Here is a 27,666-nt window from a genome sequence, read left to right on the forward strand (position 1 = left end):
CTCACGGGTAGGTAGTGCGCTCTACAAATAATTGATTGATTGATTGAATTTGTAATGCAATAGGTCTCGCATTTACGCAAGTTTAAGCTATTGGCATTGTAAATGGCAATGCCTATTATTATTATTTTTTTTTTTAAACTTAAATATAAGGAATTGTTATTTACAATGCCAATAGCTTAAACTTGTTTCTGTTTTGTTCAGCCGACGCATGAAAGTCCATGAGACTTTTTTGCTAGAACCAACAATCATGAGCGAAAGCTATGCAGTAGCATAAGCGTGATGAAAACAGGTAATTATGTGAGTTACAAGTAGCCCAGGAGATGGTATCTATACAAGATTACAATCATATAATAAAAATTCAGTATGGTCTACTTTCATGTCCTCTTAATATTTAGATCTGTTGCTGACAAAATGTAATATGTGGTGGAGAAAGATCAGTGTCAATGCATATTCAGTGCTTGTTTACCTCGATGACACCCCCTTTGGCTTTTGCTTCCACAACGCTATGCTTTGATTTAATAGAACAGGTTTAATTTATTGGCTTTCATGGAATGCTACGAAGGACTTAGTCTTCTCAGAACACTTTAGAAAAGATTGGTTCTGACATAATGAAAAATTCACTAGCAGTTTTAGAACAAGCATTTGCAATGCAATAGGTCTCGCATTACTGAATGTTTGAGCTGTTTGTGTTGCATTATTATTATTAGCAATGCCAATAGCTCAAACTTTAATAATGCGAGACCTATTGCATTCCAAATGGTTGTTTTGTTACAGGCACCATTGACTTCAACTGTGTAGGGCCCGAGAACACCAACACATCGAGCACGTCTGCACCCAGACACACATAGGCAGGTAAACCCAAACTAATGTGGGTTCTTTGGACATTGATCCCCAAGCACCTTAAGCCCAAAAGGATGTCACCCTACACCGAGTGCAAGTGCGGTTTTGCTGTAGGTGTCTTTTTTCCCATCGGATAACATTACTACGTTGGAGGATCATACCTCAAAAACAGTTATTTGATTATTTTATTGTTTTCTTGTAAAATTCCTAGCTCCGAAAGTACTTACCTGATTATAATGATCTTGGTGTCTAAAATTATATAACAATCTGTGTTATTTTTCTAAATTGGTCTCTAATTTCTTTTTGAGTGCGTGTCTCATTTATTGACTGTGTGTGCAACAAATGCTTAACACTCCCCTCTGATAAGCCTTCTCAACCATGCTACCCCAAATAGAGCACTTGAGATTATTCTAAGTAAGCCCCTGTAAACCAATAAGGGTTGTCTGATCTATTTGCATGGTGTGCCCTTACACTGGCACTACATAAAAAGCCGGCTTCCTACACCTCCGGATCAGTGAGTCCAGGACATTCGACATATGATTCTAATGTATCGTACCATGCACTGGTATTTCGGGTAAATGGGTTTAGTGTAACATGTTATTCTGGTGCATACATTGTAGTTCTGCCTACTGCCAATGCTGTACCTGTTATGAGAGTGGTTGAGGTTATTTTGATTGCCATTACTGTCCCAGTCCAGTGTGTTTATACAGAAGCATGACATCTGCTTCCCTGTTCTGTTACCAGTACCTTTCGAAAGCCAAGTCATTTTGCTTTCCTGTTGTTTTTTTATTGGTTCTCCATTACACAAGGATTGTTTGTATTAGTCAGAAAGATAAGAATGCATTTATTTGAAATGTCGAAAGTTGCAAACTATAGTCCATGTCACTAAGCACATTGACAAACATGTTGGTACGTGTGTGTGTGTATGTGTATACACACACATGCTTCCTTAGATGGAGGGGCAGTTTACTGCCTTCTATAGGGCCAGTTAATCAATCTTTATCATTCACACTTATTCATACTTATTAATTCACGCTTATTTTCACAATTGGTTAATTGTTTATTTTTAATTGTCATTGATGTGTTCTTATTTCTAGTATCCACTTGATAGGTAGCATTGTTATACTTACAAGGTTGATGATCGATATGCAGATTGTGATGCTGTTTTATTTTTCTTGTGCATTTTTAGGCAACATGAAGAAACGCCTTTTGATGCCTAGCAGGGGTAAGACTTTTAAGCTTTAGTCAACTTCTGCTACGAGTTTGTGATATCATTTTTAACTGTTGGTTAGTTTGTAATTGTGATTAATAGTGTATGTGTCTGGTTAAAAGTAGCGATGACATTGGTGACTGTAGTTTGCATAAAGGGGAAATGTGGAGAGTATTTTTCTTAACTTTCAGATGGGTGAATGCCAAAAACAAGTATGCTATGATCCTATTAGATGCCTTTCCTAAACTGGCAAGCTAGTGTTTATGAATATCCCCATCTCAAAAGTGCTGAGAGACAAATACAAGATTAAACTAAATGTATCTAATTGGAGCACACACTTGCATAAGTTTGACTTGCTCATTTTTTTGCCTCATAAACAGAAAAAGTTTGCCATCCCTCAAAACATTGACAGCACTGTAGATACGTAAGCCTTGGAAGAGGCATAATATTCCTTTTCCCAACACTGAATATTATAATCTATTTTCCAAACCATACTTCATTGTTTTTTTTTTTTTTTTTTTTCTTTTTGTCCTCATTAAAGTAATAAAGTGAGTAATCGTAAAACGGTATCATGGCACCCTCTTGAAACCAACAGAGGGTAGACGTAGCCCAGTAATGCTCTTTCCACCTCGTGGGTTTTTAGGGAAACCAACCGCATAGCACTTGGGAATTTCCGAGGGTTGTATAGCATCCATGGTTATCCATAAACCATTTTCCCCAAGACTCACTTGTTTGATAATCATTGGACTTTTGTGATTTCCTAGAAAGTTGCGGGGCTCGAGTTATTATCCCAATTATCCCAGAGCACCCAAAACTAGTTCTTTTCTTTGCCTTACATTCCATATCCAACTTATAAGTTCTTTTAACAAATGACACCCAATCTAAAACCTTTGGAGAATTAGGAGAGATCTAATTTAAACAGATTTCTCTCCTCGCCAAATGGATTAAAACAAACATTAATGAGGTTTGGAAATTTGACAATTTGATATTAGTACTGTCTTCAGGTAAGATCATAAAAATAATTAATGTCAGGCTTACCTGAATTTCTTGGCCCATTGCATATGAAATGATCTTACCAACTTGCCTCCAGAATCCCTGAATCTGCGGGCACTGCATAAACATATGCACGTCATCTGCTCTTAGATTCCATTTCAAACAGGACTTCTCTCCGCCTCCCAGCTTAGAGAGCCTCTTCGGGGTCCAATAAGCTCTGTGGAGTGTGAACAGATGATTTCTTCTCAATGACGCAGCCTTCACAACCTTCCACAAAATGCTTAAAGATACTTGCCATAAAGATGAAATATCGCTGGAAGGCAAGTCTCTTCTCCAGGGCTCTTCCATAGGCAGCGGCAGTGGCAGATCTCCTTTAATCAATATCCAGTACCATTTCGCCACTTCTTTTTTTTTTTTTTGATTGCACGGGACCAAAAACCTGCTCTCCAATTCCTCATGTATAACACCATCTTTGCCCTGATTTATAAGCCAGGAGGAGAGTTGATAAAACTTAAACCTGGATAAGCTTTGATTTGTTTGAGAATTAAGCTCATTCCATGCCAAAAGTTCATCACGCAGTAATTGGCCCCATTTCTGAAAGCCGTGATCCCATAGAGGGGGTGATAATCTATCATTTAAGCAGTCTGGAGTCCCTGGACAGTTCCAAATGGGGGCACTAACACAATAATATGGAATTTTGAGCTCTTTCCTCATCTGGAACCATAGTTCACAGCACGCCCTATCACCTTCAGTTTAATTTTAGTAAGAAATGTGGATTTTACTTTTAATTGGGTTACAAACTATGGTTTTTGCAGGCATTGTTTAGCTCTACTGAAAGAGGTCATTAAGAAACCCAACATGTCAACCTTTTAGCCTAGGTATAAGAATATGGGCTTAGCTGGGTCAAAGCAAGAGGCCAAGTTGGAGTGGCAGTATAGGACTGTGGCTTTGGTGTGTATTGTAAGTACTAGGACATTTTGAACGCCAAGAGTCCAGGAAGTTGTAAAAACCCATAATTTTTCAACTACAAACACGTTTTCCTGCGGATCAATAGAGACACATTATTCACTGTTTTGGGAATTAAAATGCTTGAATGGCTTTGGGAATCTATGCTTCCCCGGTTCTTGTGCATATATGAATGTCCGTGTGTGTGTGGGGTCCCTCAGTGAGCTCTGTAATACTTCTAGATCACGGAGTGTTTTGTCAATTTCAGACCTGGATACTGATGTCACTGATCATTCAATGTGGATCTATTTGATCAGTGTAACTACTGCCCTCTCTAATCAGTGTTAACAGACAGTGGTTGTAGTGTTCCTAGTTCTCAAGGACTGCGACCTTTTTAAACCTGTTGCTATAATGGGACTTTATACTGGCTCCCACCAATCCCAGCTTCCCCAACCTCATGCCAACTTTCCTATAACTGGGGTTCTTGAACATCATACCCTGAACCCGTATGAAGGATACCAGTTTGTTGCAAATGGATTAACTATTTTGTGACTGTATGGTTGAGTGTCTGAATCCAGTGTACTTCACATATGCTAGCTGCACAAGATGGTGATCTTTGTAACGAAGGCTGATGTTATCCTTTCGGATAGTCCAGCGTACAGAGATGTTACTGGTTAAAGATACAGCCAAGGTCCAATGGTAGTCAGCAGTAGCCCGCCTTCCTGGGGATCGTTGTGTGCACTTGCTCCTTGGATTCTCTTACTACAAATATCTTTTGACCCTAACTAGTGGTTCCCAAGATTCAGACCACTACCCATGAACTACTACCTAACCAACACCTTCTGTGTACTGGCACACCAGTTAGCCACTGAAATCTGGACTCCATTAGCTGCACATGTACCTCTCCACTATACAGCGATGACCGCGCAATCCCCAAGGATTCCCTGGAAGTTCTTAAAGAAAACATCCTGAAGGGTTGGATCCTGTTGGTTTGAGTCCTGGGTTTTGGACTCCCAAAGGAGAGTTGTACATTCTTCAACTTCAAACATCTGCCTGCAATTTCTGCCATTAACAAAGCACGCCTGACATATGGTTTACAAATATTTCAGTATTTCTTTCCGTTGGATTTCTAACTAATGCATTGTAGGATCCTCACTGAGAGTCATAAATGTAGAATATTATCACCTCTGCGCTGGGTCCTTGGAACACTTCCTTCGTATATTAATTTAAATTTAGTATAATGTAGTTGGAAGTAGGCACCTGATTGTTGAACAGTCTGGTGGCACTGCCTCAATATAAAGATTTTACAGCTTTTCCAACATTGTTTCATGAGCGAAAAACCCTTTTAAAAAGGCCTTAAGATCACAATGCAGCACCTTGGCTGAAGATATGTGCAAGCGTACACTAAATAACCTTGTACCTTCTGATTCGATCCATTTCTTTGCTTGTCTCAGATCTAAAATTTGCCTATTAGGGACCAACAAATATCTGAAATAGTTGCCTTCTGTGTGAGAGAGAGGTACGAGTTCCATTGCGCCTTTTTGGAGGAGAGATTTTACTTCCTGATCCAAAACCGATAGCAAGTGGTTTGTTGCTGGTTTTAAAGGGATCGATGGACGGAGAGCATAGCCGTCTGCACAAATTATAGAATCATCTGTTTGTAGTTATTGTTGTCTATAGGGGATCCTCATTAATAGTCATAAGGACTGAACTGTCCCGCCTACGAGCGGGATCCCAGAGCACTTTACAATACATGTTAAAAAAGCACATATGAAAAAGAGATAAGAAATATTTGTCACAAACCCTTCCTTTAAAATGGAAGAACTCCAAGGAAACGCAGGTCCATTGTAAAACCTAGGCTATACAGCCAAAGCATTAACCTAACACTGTACCTTTAAGGGTTCACACTTGCACCAGTCTCCCCTCATGCCCTGGGTGACAGTTACATCAGTTTATTTTTATGTAGATTAAGGACTTCGTACAAAATCCATTTCTATGATGTTACTTCTGATGGATACATCTGCCAGTGGATTCCTCACCTTATGAATATCCCCTGCGCCAGCATTCCACGGAATTTTTCTTCCCCAGCACTCCACGTCGACGTGGGCGACGTCATAATACATCGGCTCCGCTCGCGACTCCGTATGATGTCACCGGAGCCATAAGAGGCCCACGTCTGCGTGATGACGTCAGTTCCCTTTTTTCCGCGCCGTCGACACGCAACGGTTTTTTCCAGTACACCTGCTACTTTGTAGTTGTAAGGTGTTTCTGTTGCAAATTTCTGTAATGTCTTCGACGAGGAAGTCGGGCTTTAAGCCCTGTAGGGAATGTGGCGGACATATGTCCATGATGGACCCACATGAGGACTGCTTGTGGTGCCTTTCGTCGGACCACGATGTCGAAGATTGTGCATGCTGTAGGAGAATGAATCCAAAGGCATTAAAGGAAAGAAAGGCGAAGCTGTTTATGGCTAAGATCGGTAAGGAGAAGCGAGGGAGAAAGAAAGAGAAGTCGAGGCCGGAGTCGTCGACTTCGAGGTCGTCGAAGTCCAGGAGACCTCATAAGAAAAGAAAACACTCTTCTCGAGGCCGGTCCTCGAAGAGCAGGAAGTCGAGGTCGACTTCGCCTCGGTGTTATCGAAGTAAGGACATTTCACCTTCTCCTTCTCCAAGACTCCGGGAGGTTCTCCGTCGCCGAAGCGGGCTCCAGCGCGTTCACCGGTGCAGTCCCCAGCGCCGTCTCTGGCGTAGTCTCCGGATCGGGTGGAGTCGCCTGTTTCCGATGGAGGACAGGAACGAGAGGAAGAGCCTACTCCGGCGCTTGAAGAATCTACGGCTCCGGTGGAGGACACTACGGCGCCGCAGCCAAGTACTCCGCAGAGGGATACAGGTTCAGTACCTTATCCTCAGTTTCCTGCTCCAGGTACTGATTCTACTCAATTCTTAAATGCCATGTATGGTATTTTTAATAGGGCGGCCTTCCCATCCGGAGAACCAATTGGTCCCGTGGATCCTATGGCGTATTCGTTAGGGGTGCTGCAGCATTACGCTCAGGCCCCCTTTATGCCCTTTCTGCCGATGGCGCCTTCGTGGCAGTTTCTGGCACCGCTGACTCCCAACACCTCTGGCTCTGCCAACGCCGCGTACGACATCGACGACGCCGGCTCCCCGAGTTCGATCAAGAAGGGAGGCCCAAAGGGTATTGGAAGAAGGAAGGTATAGAGCAGAGGTAGAGGAAGGTGAGGTGGACACATCCTCTGATGAATTTGAGGGGATACAAGAGGCTAGTGGCCTGGATACGACCCCAGAGTGGGAGCACACCTCTGCAAGATCCTCTCCACCACAAGAACTGGCACCCTACCACACAGTTATCAAAAAGGCCGCAGAGCTGTTAGATTTACAGTTGCCTTCAGCAGAGTAGAAGTCGAACTTGCTGACAGAGGTTCTGCACTCTCCTACTTCCACTTCAGAGCCTTTACTGCCCTTTAATGAGGCCATCTTGGAGCCTGTTTTGGAGGTATGGCGGAAACCACTTTCTTCTCCGGCGGTTTCCAGACAGGTGGCGAGAAGGTACAGGGTGGCGCCTGGGGATCCGGACTTTCTATCTACACACCCGTCTCCAGAGAGCCTAGTTGTGCAGGCATCCTGCTCAAAGCATGCTTCGGGGGCTTTCCCTCAGTCTCCCGCAGATAGGGAGTCCAAGAAGGTGGACCAGGCGGCTTAAAAGACTTTATCTTCAGGGAGTATGGCACTGAAGTCTTCCAATGCCACATGCTTGCTGGGTCGTTACGTACATGCCTTAATGGACTCAATGAAGTCTTTAGCCCCTAAGCTGCCTGAGGGCGATAAGGCGTCCTTCATGGAGGTGGTTACGGACACACAGGCTGCTGCCAGGCAGGTGATCCAATCAGGGCTGGATACGGCGGATTCGGTGGCGAGGATAATGGGCTCATCCATAGCCACAAGAAGGCAGGCATGGCTCCGTTCGTCGGGATTCTCCGCGGATGTTCAGGCCACTTTAGTGGATTTGCCGTTTGATGGGCAGAAATTGTTTGGGGAGAAGGCGGATTCTGCCCTACAAAGATTTAAAGACAGCAGATTAACGGCTAAGTCTTTGGGTCTGCAAGCTCATGCAAAGGGTTCTGGTTTTAAAACATTTAGGGGTTTTGGAAGGTCATCCTTTCGCTCCTACCGTCAGCCTCAGCAGCAGCAGCAACAGCAGAATCCCCTCTATAGATCTTATAGAGGGAGACAAAGGGGTAGGAGAGGTTCTGGACGCAACCCTTCTTCTCCCTCCTCCTCTGCTCCCAATGAGGCTTCAGGGAAGCAGCCCTAGATCCCCCATTCCGGATCATGTAAGACCTGTGGGGGGTCGGGTGTCCTACTTTCTACGGGGTTGGAAATCTGTTACGACAGACCTTTGGGTTTTGAACCTTGTAGAGACTGGGTACGCCCTTTCCTTTCGTGTGTTTCCTCCCCCTTACCCTCCTTGCCAAGGTTACTGCTCAGAGGACCATCTGCTTCTCCTGCAGAAAGAGGTTCTAGCTTTGCTTCAAAAGGGTGCGATAGAGGTGGTTCCGGAGCAGAAAAGGGGTCAGGGATGCTACTCCCGGTATTTCCTGATTCCCAAAAAGGACGGCAGATTGCGTCCGATACTGGACCTCAGAATCTTGAACTTTTACCTGAAACAGGAGAAATTCAAGATGCTGACCCTTGCGCAGGTTCTTCAAGCGTTGCAGCAAGGAGACTGGATGGTGTCGCTCGACTTGCAGGACGCATACTTTCATGTCCCAATCCTGAAGTCGCACAGGAAGTATCTCCTGTTTTACGGTTGCGTCGCAACACTACCAGTTTGCGGTCCTCCCGTTTGGTCTTACTACCGCACCTCGAGTCTTCACAAAGGTGATGGCAGTGGTGGCTGCTCATCTCAGGAGGTTGGGGATTACGGTTTTCCCCTACCTGGACGACTGGCTTCTGAAGGCAGAGTCCCCAGAGATGGTGCAGCGTCATTTGCAGGTAACATCTCAGCTGTTGTTCGACTTGGGTTTCTCGATCAATGTGCCCAAATCTCACCTGGTGCCCTCGCAACGCAACCTGTTCATAGGGGCGGTACTGGACACTACTGTGTGTCGAGCATTTCCTCCTCCGCAAAGAATTCTGGACATTCAGGAGATGGTCCCTTTATTCCACAATGGAGCGGTTGTTCCAGTTCTGAAGGTCCTTCGCCTGCTCGGTCTGTTCGCTTCCTGCATTCTGTTAGTCAACCATGCACGCTGGCACATGAGGGCGCTCCAGTGGTGCCTCCGCAAGCAGTGGTATCAGCACAACGGGGATCTCAGGGAGTCGATCAAGGTCTCCAGAGAAGCTGCAGCGGATCTGTCTTGGTGGAGTGTGGAGGGCAATCTGTCTCGAGGAAAGCCCTTTCATCTTCCACCATCCGTGGCCACAGTGATAACGGATGCCTCTACCCTAGGGTGGGGTTCTCATCTGTGGGATCTGGAGATCAAGGGTCTTTGGTCTCCAGAGGAAAGGTTGCTTTACATCAACCTTCTGGAATTGCGGGCGATTCGTTTGGCGCTCAAGGCCTTCCTTCCTTCCCTTCGCGGTCAGTCAGTTCAAGTCCTGACAGACAACACTACCGCGATGTGGTATGTCAATAAGCAGGGAGGGGTGGGGTCTCTTTGTCTGTGCAGAGAGGCCCTGCGTCTATGGTCCTTGGCTCAGAACCATCAGATTTGTCTGATGGCAAATCATCTGGCCGGGGTGTTGAACGTACGTGCGGACAGTCTCAGTCGGCAGTTCTCCGCCGACCACGAGTGGAGGCTCCATCCGGAGGTGGTTCGTCACGTCTTTCGGACGTGGGGGACACCTCGGGTGGACCTGTTTGCCACCCGAGAGAACGCGCACTGCCCTTCATTCTGCAGTCTCCAGTTTCCGATGCAGGGGGCGTTGGGGGACACGTTTGAGTTGAATTGGGGCTCACAGTTCCTTTACCCGTTTCCTCCCATACCCTTGATTCCTCGGGTTCTGAGGAAGATTCGCCAAGACCGGGCCCAAGTCATATTGGTCGCCCCGGATTGGCCAAGAAGGGTGTGGTATACAGATCTTCTCCACCTCTCCTCGTGCCCTCCGCTCCGTCTCCCTCTGAGGGCAGACCTCCTCTCGCAGTCGGAGGGCAGGTTCTACACCCCCACCTCCAGAGCTTACACCTTCATGCCTGGAGATTGAACGGGGCAACCTGAGTTCTTTTTCTCTCCCACCTGATGTGGTGGATGTTATTTTATCGGCCAGGCGACACTCCACCAAGTCCATTTACTCCTACAGGTGGTCTAAATTTGTAAAATGGTGTGGAGAGAGGTCCATTGACCCTTTAAAAGTCCATCTTTCTAATGTGCTCCAGTTTGCTCTTTCCTTGGCCCAGCAGGGTTGTGCTGTAGCCACGGTTAAGGGCTATTTATCTGCCTTATCGGCTTTTCTATGCCTTCCTGATCAACCGTCACTATTTAAATCTCCGGTTGTTCTGAGGTTTATCAAGGGCCTTACAAACATGTTTCCTCCCACTCCTTTTGTAATGCCACAGTGGGACCTTAATCTTGTTTTAACCTTTCTGATGGGGTCCCCATTTGAGCCTGTACATAGCTGTCCTTTGAGGCTGTTGTCCTTTAAGGTGGTCTTTCTTGTAGCCATAACCTCGGCAAGGAGGGTAAGTGAGCTTCAAGCTCTTAGTACTAAACCCCCTTTTCTTACATTACATGCTGAAAGGATGGTTCTCAGGACCAGGGCTGGTTTCCTGCCAAAAGTTATTACTCAGTTTCATTTGGGGCAGTCTATTACTCTCCCTGTTTTTTATCCATCTCATCATCCCTCCAAGGAGGAGGAAAGACTCCATCGCCTGGATCCAAAGAGGGCTGTGAGTTTTTATCTGGACAGGACTAAAGACTTTCGTCTAGATGATCAACTCTTCATTGGCTATGTTGGTCATTCAAAAGGAAGAGCAGTGCACAAGCGCACTTTGTCGAGATGGATTATTCTTGCCATCAAGATCTGCTACGCCCTGGCTGGTAAGACCCCTCCTGAGGGTATTAGAGCTCATTCGACTAGAGCGAAATCGTCTACATCTGCTTTGGCCCTGGGTGTTCCTGTGGCAGATATTTGTAAAGCCGCGACTTGGGCCTCCCTCCATACTTTCGCAAAGCATTATTGCTTGGACTCGGAGATGAGGAGGGAGGGCCACTTCGCGCGCTCTGTGTTGCAAGACTTTCTGGTGTAGGAAGGTGGACACCCTCCTCCGGGAGTGGGGACTGCTGTTGGAATCTATTCATAAGGTGAGCAATCCACTGGCAGATGTATCCATCAGAAGAACAAGTTACTTACCTTCGGTAACGCTTTTTCTGGTGGATATAGTATCTGCCTGTGGATTCCTCACTGGCCCACCCGCCTCCCCGTTGTCCACCTTTGTATACCATGAAATAGGTCTTGTTGATGTGTTTTTTACACTTTCTTGTATATGTGTAGGAAATGCTTGTTTATTTAGCATTCCTTTCCTTTGTATTCTATGCATATGTGTTGGTATATTGTATACTGTGTATAATTTGAGTCTGTCGTTGGTCCACCTGTTCGCTTCGAAGGCATGGAAAAAATGGGTGGAACTGACGTCATCACGCCGACGTGGGCCTCTTATGGCTCTGGTGACGTCATACGGAGTCGCGAGCGGAGCCGATGCATTATGACGTCGCCCACGTCGACGTGGAGTGCTGGGGAAGAAAAGTTCCGTGGAATGCTGGCGCAGGGGATATTCACAAGGTGAGGAATCCACAGGCAGATACTGTATCCACCAGAAAAAGCGTTACCAAAGGTAAGTAACTTGTTCATCTCACTCAGACCAGTCAGTGAGCTCCAAACTTTAACAATGGAAGAACCTTTCTTTCAAGTACATAGAGACAGGGTTGTCCTTCACACAAACTCTAAATTTCTTCCTAAGGTGGTCTCTCCATTCAACCTTAGTCTATAGAACTCAGTTTTCTATCCTCACCCCGACTCAGTTGCAGAACGGGTCTTTCATACCTTAGATGTTACGCAAGCCCTAATGTACTATGTGGATAGGTCATAAAACTTTAGAAAGACTCAACAACTCTGTCACTTTTTTCAAACCTCATAAAGGGAAAGACTTATCAAAATCAGGCAAATCCAGATAGATAGTTAAATGTAGCCACACATTTTGAAACAGCTAAGAGGGCTGTGCCTGCCCAATCTACATGGAAAATGGGGTCTCTGTGGCTTCCCTGGAGAGAATCCCCCTAGCTTACATTTGCAAAGCAGCGACTTGGTCTACACCACACAGTTTCACTAAACACTATTGTGTGCATGTACTAACAAGCCAACATTGGTCAGGCTTTACTCTGTGCCCTTTTTCAGTCTACTGCAACACCCACAGGCTAGCCACCGCTTACGGAAGGACTGGTTTACAGTCTATGCATAGTATATGTATTTTGCTAAACATGCCTTGAGCGGAAAATGTTTTTACCCTGTAAGAATCTGTTTGTGGCCTGTAATCCTGAAGATTCACATCTGTCCACCCTCCTTCCCGGAAGCCTCTGCCTGTTGCAGTTATCATTCCTTCTTAATTCTCTTGTATGGTCATCTTTCTTTCATGTATCGCTTTGCTCCAGCTCCATCCTCACCTGCCGTGCAGAAAACAATCTAACAATGGAGCCAATGACCATGCACATTAGCAACAAGAGGTGGAGTCACACTACCTTGTGATTCAAAAAGAAAACCAACTTGCACACATCTGGGCTCAACACTAGATGCCAGTAGTATGCACTGAATGTGAATCTACAGCACTACATGCCATGAACAAATGCTTTCAGGGTAAGTGACATTTTCCTTCCTGTTCAACATACTGCACTTTTAGCCTTACATTGTCCCATCAAGTCATTAAGAATATCGTGCAATGGTCATAGTCTGTCGTTGAAAGCATGGGAGACATGTATTGCAATACCTCAGCGGCTGGTTGTTGAAGGTGTGCTCATGTCCGCTAATCTGAAACCACCTGCAGAAAAAGAGGTTTCCATCAACCAGTCCAAATCTCAGCTTCGCAATCACAGAGACTTCCCTTTATTGGGGCTATTTAGGACATGGTAGAAGGAGAAAAGGTAAGGCCTTCTCTTCTCTGCAGTGAGTATAGGACATTCAGGCTTTGATCTCTGTGGTTGCAGATGAGTTTTTGTTCAAGCTTTAATGGTTTTGAGGCTGCTTGGTGTACTGGCATCTTGCATCCTACTGGTGCCTCACACTTGTTGGCACATACGGCCCTGCAGCAGAACTTGCATTTGTAGTGGGTCTAGACTTAAGGGTGCCTCTCGGACAGGATCTGTGTCTCCAATGAGGTGTTTCTGGATTTTCATTTTTCGGTGGTGAACGCCAAAACTGTTTGGCTGATCATTCTCTTTTCTTGAGGTCATGGCGCTGACAGGCGTCATTCCTTGTATTGAGAGATGTGAGGAGTGTATTTTATGGTGTGGTTATGCACCTTCACCATGTAATACTTACCAACCCCTTTAGGACCCTTTGGTTTCGTCTGTGAAACCCTCAGCTTGAACATCTGTATCTGTGGCACTGAGTAGCAAGGATCACACAGAGGAGCAAGTGTAAAGCATTTAATCGGATAGAGACTTCTAGCTGCAGACACCTTACCATAGAATTATCCCCATGCATCAGACTGGGTCCATAAATTTTTTGTGAACAGTATCCCACGTGCCAGGTGGCATAGTTCGGCTCCACGTGGCTTCGTTCGCACCAGAAGTTACATGTGCGGTGCATAGTTAGGCGCCACTCCAGCACGCTGACGCCCGTTCTTCTCTTTCCGCATAAGTCCGCACAGATCCAGAGAAGAGCTACCACCAGTCACTTTTTGCGTAACCTGAAGGAGAAATTCAAAATGCTCCGCTCACTTAAGCCCTATCTGCCCTGCTCTGTGAGTATGTATGTATGTATGTGTGATCTTATATAGCGCTCGACTTACCCTTGGGCATCTCGGCTCTTGCATTGGGAACCCGTCCTGGCTTTTCCCTGTGAGATAACCCGTACTGGGCATCCCCAAGGTGAAAGCCAGGCATCCCGCCGCGGGGGGGGGGGGGCGTAGTGGAGATTAAGCAAGCTATTGCCCAGAGTTGCAGAGTGTGAACCCATGATTCGAGTAGGCACCGAAGTGAGAATTATCGAGTCCGTGGACACTTGGGCTCAGACCCGTCTTGCCTGCTCACAGACGCTACCACTCTAGGTGACAAGCACTTTCAGTTCATCATGCTCTCCTTTGTCCTTACCAGCTCCCCTCGGGTGTTCACCAATTTGATGGCGGTGGTTACAGCTCATCTGCAGATATCAGGGATGCCAGTTTTCCCCCATCTTGAAGACTGGCTGTTGAAGGTGGGCTCCCTCCAGGCAGTCATCTCCCACCTCCAGACCACAGCAGACCTCTTGCACTCGCTGGGGTTCACTATCAACGTGCCAAAGTCAAACCTGACCCCTTCTCAGATGCTTCCTTTCATCAGGGCTATTCGGGACACAGTGAAGTTTTGGGCTTATCCTCCCAAATGGCAAGTGCAGGATATTCTGGCTATGATGCTGAATTTCAGCCTCTAGCCTGGATTTCGGTGAGACTGACTCCAACGCTGCTGGGCCTCATGGCCTCCTTCATCCTGCTTATGACATGCTTAATGTCATATGCTAGCTCTGCAGTGGGACCTGAAGTTCCTGCGGGCGCAGCATCACAGCAATCTCTCTGGTATGGTACAGATCTTGGAGGGTACTGCAAAAGATCTGCAGTGGTTGTTAACCAACTGTGATGGGTTCAGCGATAGGCGCTTCTCTCTGCTCCAAACAGATCTTACAGTAGTCAGAGCCTCTGGTCTCCGGTGGAATCCAGACTCCACATTGTAGGAAGCTGGTTATTTATTTAGTGTACCAAATGTAGGGGTACACCATGCAAATAATCCATTCAACCCTTATTGGTTTACAGGGCTTTAATTATTAATCCCAAGTGCTCTATTTGGCATAGTGTGGTCGAGCAGCTTCGGCTTATCAGAGGGTAGTGAATAGTCCATAAATGAGAGACACACTCAAAAAGAAACTCGAGAAGAAATGTTATATAATTTTAGGCTCCATGGTCTTCAGGATTATGCAAGTACTTCAGAAGTTATAGATTTTTACAGGTAAAACAGTAGAAAATCACAGCCACCAGATTTGAGGCATGAGCCTTGAACACGGTAATGTTATCATATGGGAGGAACTGCTAGAGTGGTCGACCTCAAAGCAAAGCTGGGAAACCAGGTTCAAGTGGCAGGGATGCTCAACATCCTGTGATTCTGGGCCATTCACTTAATCTCCACGTGCCTAACAAAATTAATGTGTCCGTCTGTAATGCAACTGGTGCTCATGTAAAGCGCTGTGATACCTTCTGGATGAGTTTGCTCTATATAAAACTGACGCCCCCCTCACCCGTACCCCCCCCCCCCTCCCCCATTAAAAAACATATCGGTATACTTGCAAGTGGTTGTACGAGGTATCCTTCAGGGTTTAAGGTGCTTAGGGCCCAGGGTCGAAGAAACCACCAGCAGTTCTGGTCGCACGTAGCCTCAAGAGCTACGCTGTAAAGTTTAAAGGGACCGGTCAGAACAACAGAATCTGTACGGGGGACTTGGCTCCTAGTTCCACCAAAAACAAGATGGTGAAACACTTCTATAAGTGTCCACTTCAAGAGGCCCACCTTAGGTTTGCACCTGGCCTGGTAGTGCAACACGCCTACTGACTAGCTAATTTTCCCTCCTGCTCTGGTGCCAAATGAGCCCCAAGGCAGGAGGTGGCATTCCACAGGTCTGCAGGAAGCTGAGGCTGTCTGTTAAAAGAGTCAGAGGCTTTGAAGCCTCTAGCATTGGTATGCTAATTCACTAGCCATCCTGCTGGAAGAGGTGTGATCACCTTCCTCCGGAGCAGGCATTGTTCCGGACCTCTGAGAGCGTTGGCTGTCCCAAGCAGGGGGCTAGAAACACATGTGTTGTGGCAGGCTGGAAGATCAGACTCTGGTAGCACGCTAGAAGGCTGGTAGGTTTCAGGGGGTACCTCTAAGGTGCCGCCTGGTTGTAATACATAATAAATCCAATACTGGAATCCCTATTGATTCATTCAGTCAAGGTGTTCAATAACAAACACCATTATTTTCAGTGCAGTCATTATGTAGCTGGGTAACTCTTAATAGCAAATGCCCAGCACATATGCTTAGGATGGCTTCAAGATTACTTGCAGTGCTGTGGCAATGGAACCAGACATCATGGGCATATCTGCTCATGCATATATGTCCTCACATATAATATAATGCACTCTTCCTTAGAGTTCTAAGGGCTGCCATAAGAGTGTGATGGGCATGGAACACAGGGAGTGTGCCTTGTTATGTTTTCACCATTTCACACAACCTGAAATGGTAGGCTACATGCTGTTTTTGTGTCGGTCCCTTAGGGTGGCATAAGATACGCTGCATAAGATACGCTGCAACTCTTAAGGGCCCTCTTTAGTACCCATGCCCTAGGTACCAGGGGTTTTATTTACTAAGGACTTACAGGAGTGCTTACGTCTGTGGCCAGTTGTAAAACAATCAGACATCACTTTGTTTTAAGGAATGGGCACTGAGGTTTGGTTGGTAGGACTCAGTGCGCTGTCAAAGTAAAAAATCAGCATCTAGTAGCTAAAAAGGGGGGCAAAAAGGGGCATGTGTGCAGCAACCCCGTGGGAGTCCAGTTTCCTACATGGACCCCCACGTAATTATTACTGGATCCCGGGGAGCCCCACTGGATAATTTGAATCCTGTGCCACCCCACTGAGGCATAACTGAAAGCCGGGGAACCGCAGCCTCAGAAGTTTGTGTTTTGTACCTCAAACCAATATACAGAAACAATAATTTCATCAAACAAATACACAAATTCTTAAATATTTTATCTAATTCATAAAGCTATATAAAAACAATCCATTTTAATATTAATGGGAAGGTTGGAGCTTTTCTAAATTCATTTGAGACCACTCATTGTCCACATTACAGTTTGTTTGAAGCACTTGTACTAATCCCTCGAATCATTCTAAGGATATTATCTTAATTTTTAGCCTTCAGTTCCCAACTCCTTCACATTTACACAATGTTTTAATTTGTTAAATTTTGTATATTTACTTTTTTTATTTATATACAGTTTATTAATCTGTTGACATTAAACTTTCAAAGCATTCACGGACCCCCTTAGTTGGCGTTGCGGACCCCAGCGGTCCCTGACCACTGGTTAAGAACCACTGTTTAAAAAAAAAAATGTCAGAGTTGCAATAGAGGAGCCCCGTGGTGAGAGTGGATGGAGGCACAAGGGACTGCAACCTACGGGTTGTGGGAGAAGCATATGAGGTAGACAACATCACGGGGACGGGGGCAGGTTACTGGAGAGAGCACTGCCACATGAGAGAAACCACAAAGCATTGGGGGGTGGTTCCTGAGTGGGGTATAGTTTCACAAGAGGAACTGGAAAATGCATGCATTGTAGAGTACTTTACAAAATAAGTAGGTCTCTGAAAGTGACCAGTGAAAGGACACCGGTGAAGAGGCTATGCCCCAAAGGAGCAGCCAACACAAGATGGGCAAGAAACGCCATCAAATAAGAAAAAAGCCAATTCGAGTGACAAAGCCAACCAGTGGTAAACAATAGTCAGGCACTAAGCTCCGGTAACTTGCGCTGTCTGGTAGGCTCGACCTAAAAATGGCAGTTTTGTTACTTCCCAATGATAGCAGATTTACGGGATTAGACCATCGATGAGGTTCTGTTGGCAGAATCTGTGGTATAATCGTGGGGAGACCTACAAAATGAAATTGTAGCTGGGCAGACATCGATGGCGTTTTTTCCACCTCAGGGCTACATTTAAATCAGGCAATTTAAGTTTCACTCTTGTCCATTGTCACTTATAATCTTGACGTGGAAAACTCACCATAATGGTAAATTACTAGCATACATTTTTTTTCAATGGGCCTCTGCACCATTACAACACCACCCTTGTCCCCCATAGGCTAATTACTTATCTATATGTTTTTTACAGAAACACCCTTCAATTAGAGCCGGCCTTCTGGCCGACCAGAGTAAAGTAATTATCTTTCATTATAAAAAGTGTACCTCTTCAACAGTGTAGATCTTAGGTAGTTTAAAGTTTGTCTCTGATTGTTAATTCCAAAGAATATTTTATAAGCTTATTTTATCCTGGGCGAGGTGCTAAATCTCCTCCCCAGGATGGGCAGGGTGAAGCTTCAAAGGCATGCCGCCTCTGTGAGCTTCCCCAGGCCACTGCAACCCCCACTCTGGCGGGAAGCTTGGCCGGAAACCCCAAATAAGGACAGGGGATGTGCCAGCCTGCCAACCCCAACCCTCAGGTGGGGGAGGCGGGGTGAAGCACATCCCGGGGCTCTCACCATCTTGAAGATGGGAAGCCCTGTCCAATCAGGACTAGGCTACTGCCCCCCTCCCACAGGAGAGAGGCAGGATAGGGGGTGTACCCACCCCAGGACAGGGACCCATTGGCCCCTGCCCTTCACCTACCTGTAACGCCCCAACATCTAGAATTTAGGGGCACCCTGAACCTTCCGATTCCAGATTCCAAAATCCGAAGAAGAGCTAGAAGAAAGAAGACCTGCCCTGCAGCAGCTAAGAAGAGGAAGACACCAACTGCTTTGGCCCCAGCCCTACCGGCCTGTCGACCCTCGAACCTGCTCCTGCTCCAACCCGGCATCTCTTGTGGCCAGCAACCTCACAAACCCCGGAGGACCTGGCTACCTTTTGACTCTAAACCCCTGGGACTCCCATGAGTAGAGGCTCTACTCAAAATCTACATCTAATCCCTGGCAGCAGCCCGGAACCGCGAACCCTTCACACTCTGCACCCGCCAAGCCTGGCCTGTCCCGGAGTGAACAAAGACCACGAGGACGACCCCACGGTGATTGGGACCCAGAGTCCGGCACCCAAGGACCTCCCTCAACACTCCTGAAGAAGCCTGCAGCCTCAGAACCAGGTGCCCCCCCAACTGCGATCAACAGAGGGTAAGATTTCCCGACACCAAAAGGCACCCCGGCGCCCCGCGGCCCCATGTGCCCAATCCCGGGGTGCTCACGAAGTGGTGGTGGCACCTGAAGAATCTTCGTCCCCGAGCTTGCAGTCTTTTGCTAAACCAGAGATTTCCCATTGAAATCAATTGAGCGCCCGAAGGCTCAAAAGCACCCTGCACCCAGCCGCCCGAGTGGCCCTGGCAGTGCAATCTCTACACCTATCTACGTCCCCACTTACCCTGAGTAAGTGACCAGGAGCCCAGCTCCCACAGCCACGTGGCCTGCTTGTCAGCAGCCACCAACCAAGGCCCCCCTACCTCTCATAGGATAACATTGGGCCTAACTCTCTCTGCACCCAGCAGCCCTTGTGCCGCTGAGGGTGAACCAACTGTACCTACCTGACCCTGGGAGACCCTTGAATCTATGCCCAGAACCTTAACTCTGCCAGTCGAGTACTTACCTTTAAACCGATAACTCAATTTTCTCCATAGGGTAACATGGACTGGCTTTTCCTGAAATTTCTTCTAAGTGTGGACTTTTCAAAACTTAAAATATTCACCAAAAATCAGCCGAGTAACGAAAATACTCACCTGCTTTTAGGTGAGCTCCCAGTGCTGGATCTTGGTGCCCAGCACTGACTAAAAAATACTTACAACTATACTTACCAGTAACCCAATTTTCTCCCATAGGAAATCATTGACTTTTTTTCTGTGAAATTTCTTCTGTCAATTTCTGCAAACTTTAAATATTCTTTAAAAATCGTATAATATCTGAAAACGTAATTGCTTACCTGTTTTGGATAAAGGTCCCAGTGCTGAGTCTAGGCACCCAGTACTGGATTACAAAAGTAACGAGAACATACTATACCTGCTTCTTGAATTATCTGCCATAGGGAATCATTGACTGTTTTCTATGAAATATTTTCTAAGTGTCAACTTTGAAAATAGCAAAATATTGTCTAAAAATCATCACAGTAATTAAGTTGACTTTTATCACTGGATTCCAAGTGCTGACCCAGGACTGAATCTAGGATCCAGTCCTGGAAATCCAAAAGTAATCCTAAAAGTAATCTGTTGCAAATAACTTCCATTGAGCTCAATGTATTGTTTAAAATTGTGTTGCCTATTGCAACCACTTGTAACTTTCTACAAAAGTCAATTGCATATTGCAAAAGTATTTATATAAAGCATCTCATTCTGAGAAAGTATAATTTAATACCTATTGTTGGTTCTAAAATAAAACAAGCATATATTTTTATATATAAACCATTGGCCTAGTGTTCAGTTATTTAGTGTGTGAGACCATTTGCTGATTGAGTGTGTGCAACAAATGCTTTACACTGTCCTGTGATACTGCCTTACTGCTCGACCAAGATACCACTTTAGAGAGTAAGGTTATATCTAACTTTAGCCTCTGCCAAACCTCTGGGGACTGTGGACTCTGTACACACTGTATCTATTTGGGAACAGTATATACAGAGCCACTTTCTCACAGAGGGTATCTCTGAGGTGCCCTCTGAGTACATGTTTTAATACATCTCACACTAGCATCAGTGTGTATATATTACAAGGAGCTGTTTGTTACCAAACACTCCTGGGTTCAATTAAGCTATCATGGTGCTGTGGAACTAGAGTTGTCAAGTTCCCAGCCCATGTACTCTCTATGGCTTCCCTGGCACTTACAATATTAAGAAATAAACCCTAATACTGTAGGGGCATATCACTGTAGGGGCATATCTGCTCATGCAGATATGCCCACACCTGGGATATAGTGGACCCTGCCTTAGGACTGGTAAGGCATGCTAGAGGGGTCACTTACCTATATCTTAGGCTGTTTTAGCTGGCATGGCTCACCGGTAGTGTGCCATGCAGACTGGTCATCTTTTTACGTCACACAGGCATGCCAGCTGCAGTGGTATGGTCCTAGAAAGGCGGTCTCAAGGGACCCCCTTCAGCCTCCAGGCCCTAGGTACTCAGGGTACCACTTTCTAGGGACTTACAGAGGGGCAGAAGTACCAATTGTAGACAGATTTGTTGGGGAAGAACATTGGTACTGGGAACCTGGACAGCAGGGACCCAGTACTATACAGTCAAAGTTGCATCAAAAGCCAGGAAAAAAGTGGGTGTGGGGTACTGACTGCAACAGACCCCATTTTCTCACTTAAGCAATGGGTGAAGGTGATCACTTTCACTACAGGTTTCTTTGGGTCTAGGTTGTCTGTCTGCTGCTTTGGAGTGGTGGTCACCACTTCTGGTAGTGAGCACCCTACTTCTCCTCTCGTCTACCAGCAGAGGAGCCATCGACTCAGGCTGAACAGTTGCCTGACTAGTCAGGTCTTTTTGTGGGTATGGTAGGGCCTTTCTAGTGCCAACCTTGGAGTTCTCTCCTACTGGTGTAGAATCTCCTTGGCTCACTGGAACTGTGGCTATCAGTTGCATACCTTTCCTACACTTCCTCTTTGGCTTCTTCTCTTGGGGCTTACATGCACTAGCTGCCGGTTCAGCCCCTCCAGATTCCTTGGGTGAGGCCTGGTACTGGACCAGTACCTCACATTGGCTCAGTCCAACCTCTGGTAGTCATTTCCAAGGAGGAGCTCTTTACTGACTACCAACTTTCTCCAGCTCAGGGACCCATCTATCTCTAGGGACACTACAGCTACAGCCCTAACAGTGACCTTCCCTGGGATGGCCCTTACTGCTGTTGTCTCTCCTGGGATGTACTGGTTTGATTGACACCGGTATCTCTCCGGGCAGTGGTTGATATTCTATTTACTAGTTGGTGGAAGTGTCTACTCCCCTCTGGAATCTCCAACTCACCTTTTTGGACCCCCTTTCTATGTGAAGTCTAGGAGGACTTCCTCATCTGAGGAACCACCCTCAAAGGCAAGACTGGAAACCCCTGGAGTTGCACTAAGGGTTTGGTTTTTAGGACAGCTAGGGTCCTTGTGGTCTCCTGTCTCTTGACAGTTGACACCAGGCCCTATTGGGGTCCCCTCCCCCCTATCTAGTTTTGAACACTTTGGTTCTTACCCAATGATCAGTCTTCTTTTCCAGCTCTTGGGGAGAGACTGGCCCCAGTTCTGCTAGGTATTGTTGCAATTTCTTAACAGATGGTCTTTATTATCAAATTATAAAGCCCATCATAATCATGTACATTGTTACCACTTAACAAATCTCCTAGTGTTTGCACAGAGTAATCTACAAAATCTACCTAGGATTGCTCTTGGGTTTTCTTGGCCTCCCTGAATCTGATCCTATACTCCTCAATGCTAAATCCAAAGCCCTCAATCGGCATACCCTTCATGCGGTCATAGGATGTAGCATCTTTCTTATTGAGTGTCAAAAGTCTATCCTTGCACTTTCCTGAGAACATTTCCCACAGGGTAGCACTCCACAGCTTCCTGTTGACCTGTCTACCAAGGCAGGCTCTCTCAAATGCAATGAACCACTTAGTGATATCATCACCTTGGAATTATTTAGGGACAATCCATTTGGGGATCTTGGAGTCAATAGTCCACCTCCCTATTTATTACTTTGCTGCCACCAGAGATGGGTCATAGGCCCATCTCAGCTCCCTTTTTCTATGGCTAGAAGTTTAGCTTCTAGAGCTCTTTTCTTGGCCAGTTTATGAAGATCTGCATCTTCAGTGTCTACCTCATCTGGGAAACTACTAGCGTCACTTCCACCAGAGGTATTGCCATCAGTGGGGATAGTGTTTGAGTCATTGTCCTCCCCCTCCACCTCTTCCCCATTTAAAAGATAAAGACTGCGAGGCGTGTGCTTCCGTACGATCGAAAAGACCATACTCGATCGCCGGGCTCGACGTCACAACCAACGGCTTCGGCACCGGACGACATCTTCGATGGAAGCCCCGAGGCTCCACAACAACAGCAAACAGAAGATGAGGACATCAGCGTCTCCAAAGAAGACCACTCCGATGCCGAGGACCAAGCGATTAGTCCAGGGCAACGGACTGTGAGTACTGACCTCGACGCCCATGCCCCAACAATAATTCAAGATAAGGCTCCCGTAACACCTTCACCTTCGGGCTCAAGTTCACACCGGGACATAGCTTCCGATGCCCCGCCCTCTGGCCCGGCTCCGAAGCCTAAAGTTAAGCCTTTCGGGAGCTCGGAACCAAGCCAGACGCTTACCTGTACCGACAAACAATCTCCGGCACCAAAACACAGGTCCAAAATACATAGTGTCCCACCCTGATATATCGGCACCAAAGTCTGCTTCAACGCCAAAACTTTTGGCGCCGAAACACGCAGAGAACAAGCCCTAGGACCTGAAGAAATCCCATAAAACTTCGGAACCTAAGAAATTTCGGAGTTGAAAACTCCACCGAAGCATAAGGAGACCAAGACCCCTCCTGAAGCTACAGAGACTAAGTCAAAGCACCATTCGGAAACAAAATCCTCGGTGCCGAAGAAAGACAAGGGCTCCGAAGAGCGGTTTCACCCAGATCCACTGGTTCTGAAACAAAAGACTACATATTTACCCTGTGACAGGTCAAGTGACAGTATTACCACCTAGGAAGAGGAAATTGGACACCTCAGAAGCACCTGAGCTACCCTTAAAGAGAAAGGACATGTCAACTTCACCTTTTAGACACTCCTCACCACCTCCAGCACTTCCAACTGTGCCACCTTCTTCAGCACACTCTCCACTACCTCCTTCACCACCACCACAGGATGATGAGGATACCTATGGGGATTTACCCACAAGGGGGTGACGACGATGATGACATCCAGAGTATTCCAGCACCTGACCCATGGGTGTATTATGATGAGACCCCAGATGTACCTGAGCCAGACTCATACCCATCTAACCCCTCCCCCCGCCCCCTCCTCCTCCTCCCCAGACGACCACATAGACAGAGCAGCCAAATACAATGGGGTAGAATTACACACATCCCCTTCAGGCGAAGATATTCTACTAGGGACTTTCACACAGACACAAAAGGCAGCAAGTACTTTACCTATGCTCAAGGGTATGATTAAACATGTCCCTGATGTATTTAAAGACCCTGTCGGGGCTAGAGTTCTCAACGTCAGGGTTGATAAGAAATATAAAGCAGCCCCAAATGATCCAGCTTATAACAAGGGGCAGCTCCCTCTAGATTCTCTGGTAGTTACAAATGCCCGGTTCGGTACCGTGTTTTCCAAATCTTTTCAACATGCAAACCATCGCAATCTTGACGGTATTGTTTTCGTTTGCGTGCCTTTCGACGCGCTAACTTAAATACTCGATTACGGACGTGGGCCGCTGGGCCTATCGACGCCTTTCGGGCCTACGGCTAATGGAAAGGACTCCATTAAAAAAAATGCCCCCAGTGTGGAGCTAAATTCCCACACAGCAACCAACACAAGGTCTGCAACCTGTGTCTCTCGCCCCAACACGAAGAAAAAGATTGCCAAGCCTGCGCCTCCTTTCGGACCAAGAAGACAATCCGTGATCACCGGGCTCGACGACACGTTCTGGCGCAACAGGCTGCACCGGTGCCAGAAGACATCTTCGATGAAGGCCCCGACGTTCCAGAGGATTCTGAGGATCTCGCTATTGTATCTGAAGCAGATGACTCCAGCTCCGATGACCACATCACTCCAGGTCAACGAGTGAGTACAACTACCCCTGCCCCAACCCCACCGGAAAAAAAGAAGTCTCCTGTCAAGACTTCGCCTGAAGACCTTTTTTCGCGACCGAAAGAAAACTTCGAGAGCCCCGCCTATGGGCCCGGCTCCGAAGACAAAGGAGGAGCCTTCCGGCAGATCGGGACCGAGCATGCCACACGTCTGTGCCCCAAAATCACCATCAGTGCCGAAAGCGGGAACACATCCAACTCCCGCTGTCTCCAAAAAAGCCTCGGCACCAAGCACCTCTGCACCGAAAGAACAAAAGGCCTCGGATCCGAAGAAACATCGACAACCTTCGGATCCGAGAAAGATTTTGGACTTGACATCGAAGCCCATGGACCCAAAAACCCCTTCTAAGGCTCCAGAGCCGAAAGCTAAACCACGTTCGGAACTGAAAAAGTGGGCACCAAAAGGGGACACCAACGAGGAAGAACTGTTTCTACCATATCCTATCGATCCGAAACAGAAAACACTTCATATGGACCCTAAAACAGGCCATAATGTTAGTATCTCGAAGAACAGGAGGAAGGTTGGACACCCTACACATTCCTGAGGTGCCGGTAAAAAGACTGTGCAATGTCACCATTAAGACCCTCTTCTCCAGTTCTTCTTACTAAGCCTTTCTCTCCCCCAAAGTCTCCCATACTTCCTCTATACTCACCACCACAGGATGATGATGACCTAGGGGGTGGGGGTGCACATAATGACCCTTTCGATGATCCTGATGATGACACTAACATACCACAGGACACATGGGACGACTACAATGACCCTGTAGATCCTAAAGACCTTCCTGATCCAGATGCATACCCAACAAGGTAATCTCCCCCAGATGACAATATTGGATTTAGTCAGCTCATTCATAGGGCTGCCCAATATCATGGCGTTCAAATGCATTCAGACCCCACAGAGGAAGACTTCCTGGTAGACACTTTTGCACAGTCACAAAAGACAGTGCAAACATTACCCATGCTGAAAGGCGTCATCAAACACGCTCCAGACGACTTCAAAGACCCTGCCAGGACCAGGATTCTCAATCCTCGGATTGAGAAAAATATAAACCCGCCCCTAATGATCCCACCTACATAAAAGTCCAAACCCCCTTAGATTCCAACTCTCAGACCTCCGGTGATGCTCCAGCTCCAGACAAAGAGTATAAATTACTAGACGCTTCAGGCAAACGAGTCGCCTCCCAGGCAGCTAATCACTGGAGGATAGCTAATGCACAAGCATTACTTGCCAGATACAATAGGGCTCACTTCGACGAGCTTGAGGGCCTAATGCAGCATTTGCCTGACCAATACAAGGCCAAAGCCAAGGATTTGATTCAGGAGGGCAAGTTGATCACAAACGCATTCATTAAATGAGCCCTCGATGCAGCAGACACTGCATCTAGATCAATCAACACTAGTGTGTTATTACGAAGGCATGCATGGTTGCGCATTTCTGGGTTCAAACAAGAAGTGCAAACTACTATCCTGAATCAGCCGTTCAATCAGGAACAAGTTTTTGGCCCAGCTGTAGACACAACCCTAGCGAAAATGAAAAAAGACACAGACTGCAAAATCTATGGGAGCATTACAGTCTCCATCTACACAAGGCTCCTTTTGTCGCTCCTTTTGTAGGGGCGCATCCAAGAACATCAGCACAGACACTGCTTCCTCCTCCTATAAAAGTTCCACACACACATCCCCCAACAAGGGTACAGGGGAAATAACAAAGGGAGAGGCCGAGGTAACAACACCCGCATCTCCCCCACTAACAAACAATGACTTCCCTCCACTCCCTCCAGACCATTCCACTCCGGTCGGAGGAAGACTCACAGTTCCTACCGATCTGGAATTCCATCACTACAGACAGGTGGGTAAGACAAATTATCCAGTATGGTTACTGCCTGGAACTTTCTGCAACTCCCCCAACATACCGCCCAAACAGTGTCCAATGTCCACGGAACATTTAACACTTCTAAAACAATAAGTTCTCTCACTGCTTCAAAAGCACGCAATAGAACCAGTTCCCCTACAGCATCAAGGGACAGGGGTTTACTCCCTGTACTTTCTAATCCCCAAGAAGGACAGTACTCTCAGGCCAATACTGGACCTCAGACCTCTCAATTTCTGCATACAGTCAGATCGCTTTCACATGATCACTCTCTAACAGGTCCTTCCACTGCTGCAACAAGACGACTTCCTTGCCACATTAGATCTTAAGGACGCCTACTTCCATATTCCCATACATCCTGCTAACAGGAAATATCGAAGGTTCATAGTGGACGGCCAACACTATCTGTTCAAGGTGCTCCCATTCGGAGTAACCGCAGCACCCAGGATCCTCACATAATGTCTTGCGGGAGTAGCCACACACTTGCGGAGACAGCAGATCAATGTGTTTCCATACCTGGACGACTGGCTAATAAAAGCCTAGTCACACAGTCAGTGTGTTCATCACACTCACCAAACAATTCAGCTGCTACACCACTTGGGGTTCACAATAAACCACGCCAAGTCACATCTACAGCCCTCCTACCTACATCAGTATCTAGGGGCCACAATAGACACTTGCAAAGCTCTAGCATAACCCAATCCAGGCAGGATAGCTAGTATGCAAACCCTCATCACAAACTTTCAACCCCAACACTCCCTTCCAGCTTAAGTGTTTATGCAGCTCATAGGCGTGATGGCCTCTTGCATTTTCATAGTACCTCACGCAAGACTTCAGGTGCGCCTCTTACAAGAATGCTTACAAGATCTAGTGTTGGTGGACAGCCGCACACATTGCTCTCTGCAGTGGTTGAACACAAAAAACCTTTCCAGAGGGCAGCCGTTCATAGAGCCAGTTCCACAGATAGTGCTAACAGCGTACGCATCTCTCACCGGCTGGGGAGCCCATCTCCTAAACCACACAATTCAGGGCAGGTGGACCA

The 27,666-nt window shown here is 46.6% G+C and overlaps 1 protein-coding gene across 4 annotated transcripts in view; it reads left to right on the forward strand.

Moving 5' to 3' along the window:
- Nucleotides 1–27,666, forward strand: part of MTA1 (metastasis associated 1) — an 842,399-nt gene that overhangs the window by 659,688 nt on the left and 155,045 nt on the right. For all 4 annotated transcript variants that reach the window (XM_085627173.1, XM_085627175.1, XM_085627174.1 and 1 more), the window contains exon 17: nt 2,030–2,065. In XM_085627173.1, the coding sequence (XP_085483299.1) occupies nt 2,030–2,065 (36 nt within the window). The remainder of the gene's footprint in view (nt 1–2,029; nt 2,066–27,666) is intronic.

The sequence above is a fragment of the Triturus cristatus genome, chromosome 9 (assembly GCF_964204655.1).
Source record: "Triturus cristatus chromosome 9, aTriCri1.1, whole genome shotgun sequence".
Classification (NCBI taxonomy): domain Eukaryota; kingdom Metazoa; phylum Chordata; class Amphibia; order Caudata; family Salamandridae; genus Triturus; species Triturus cristatus.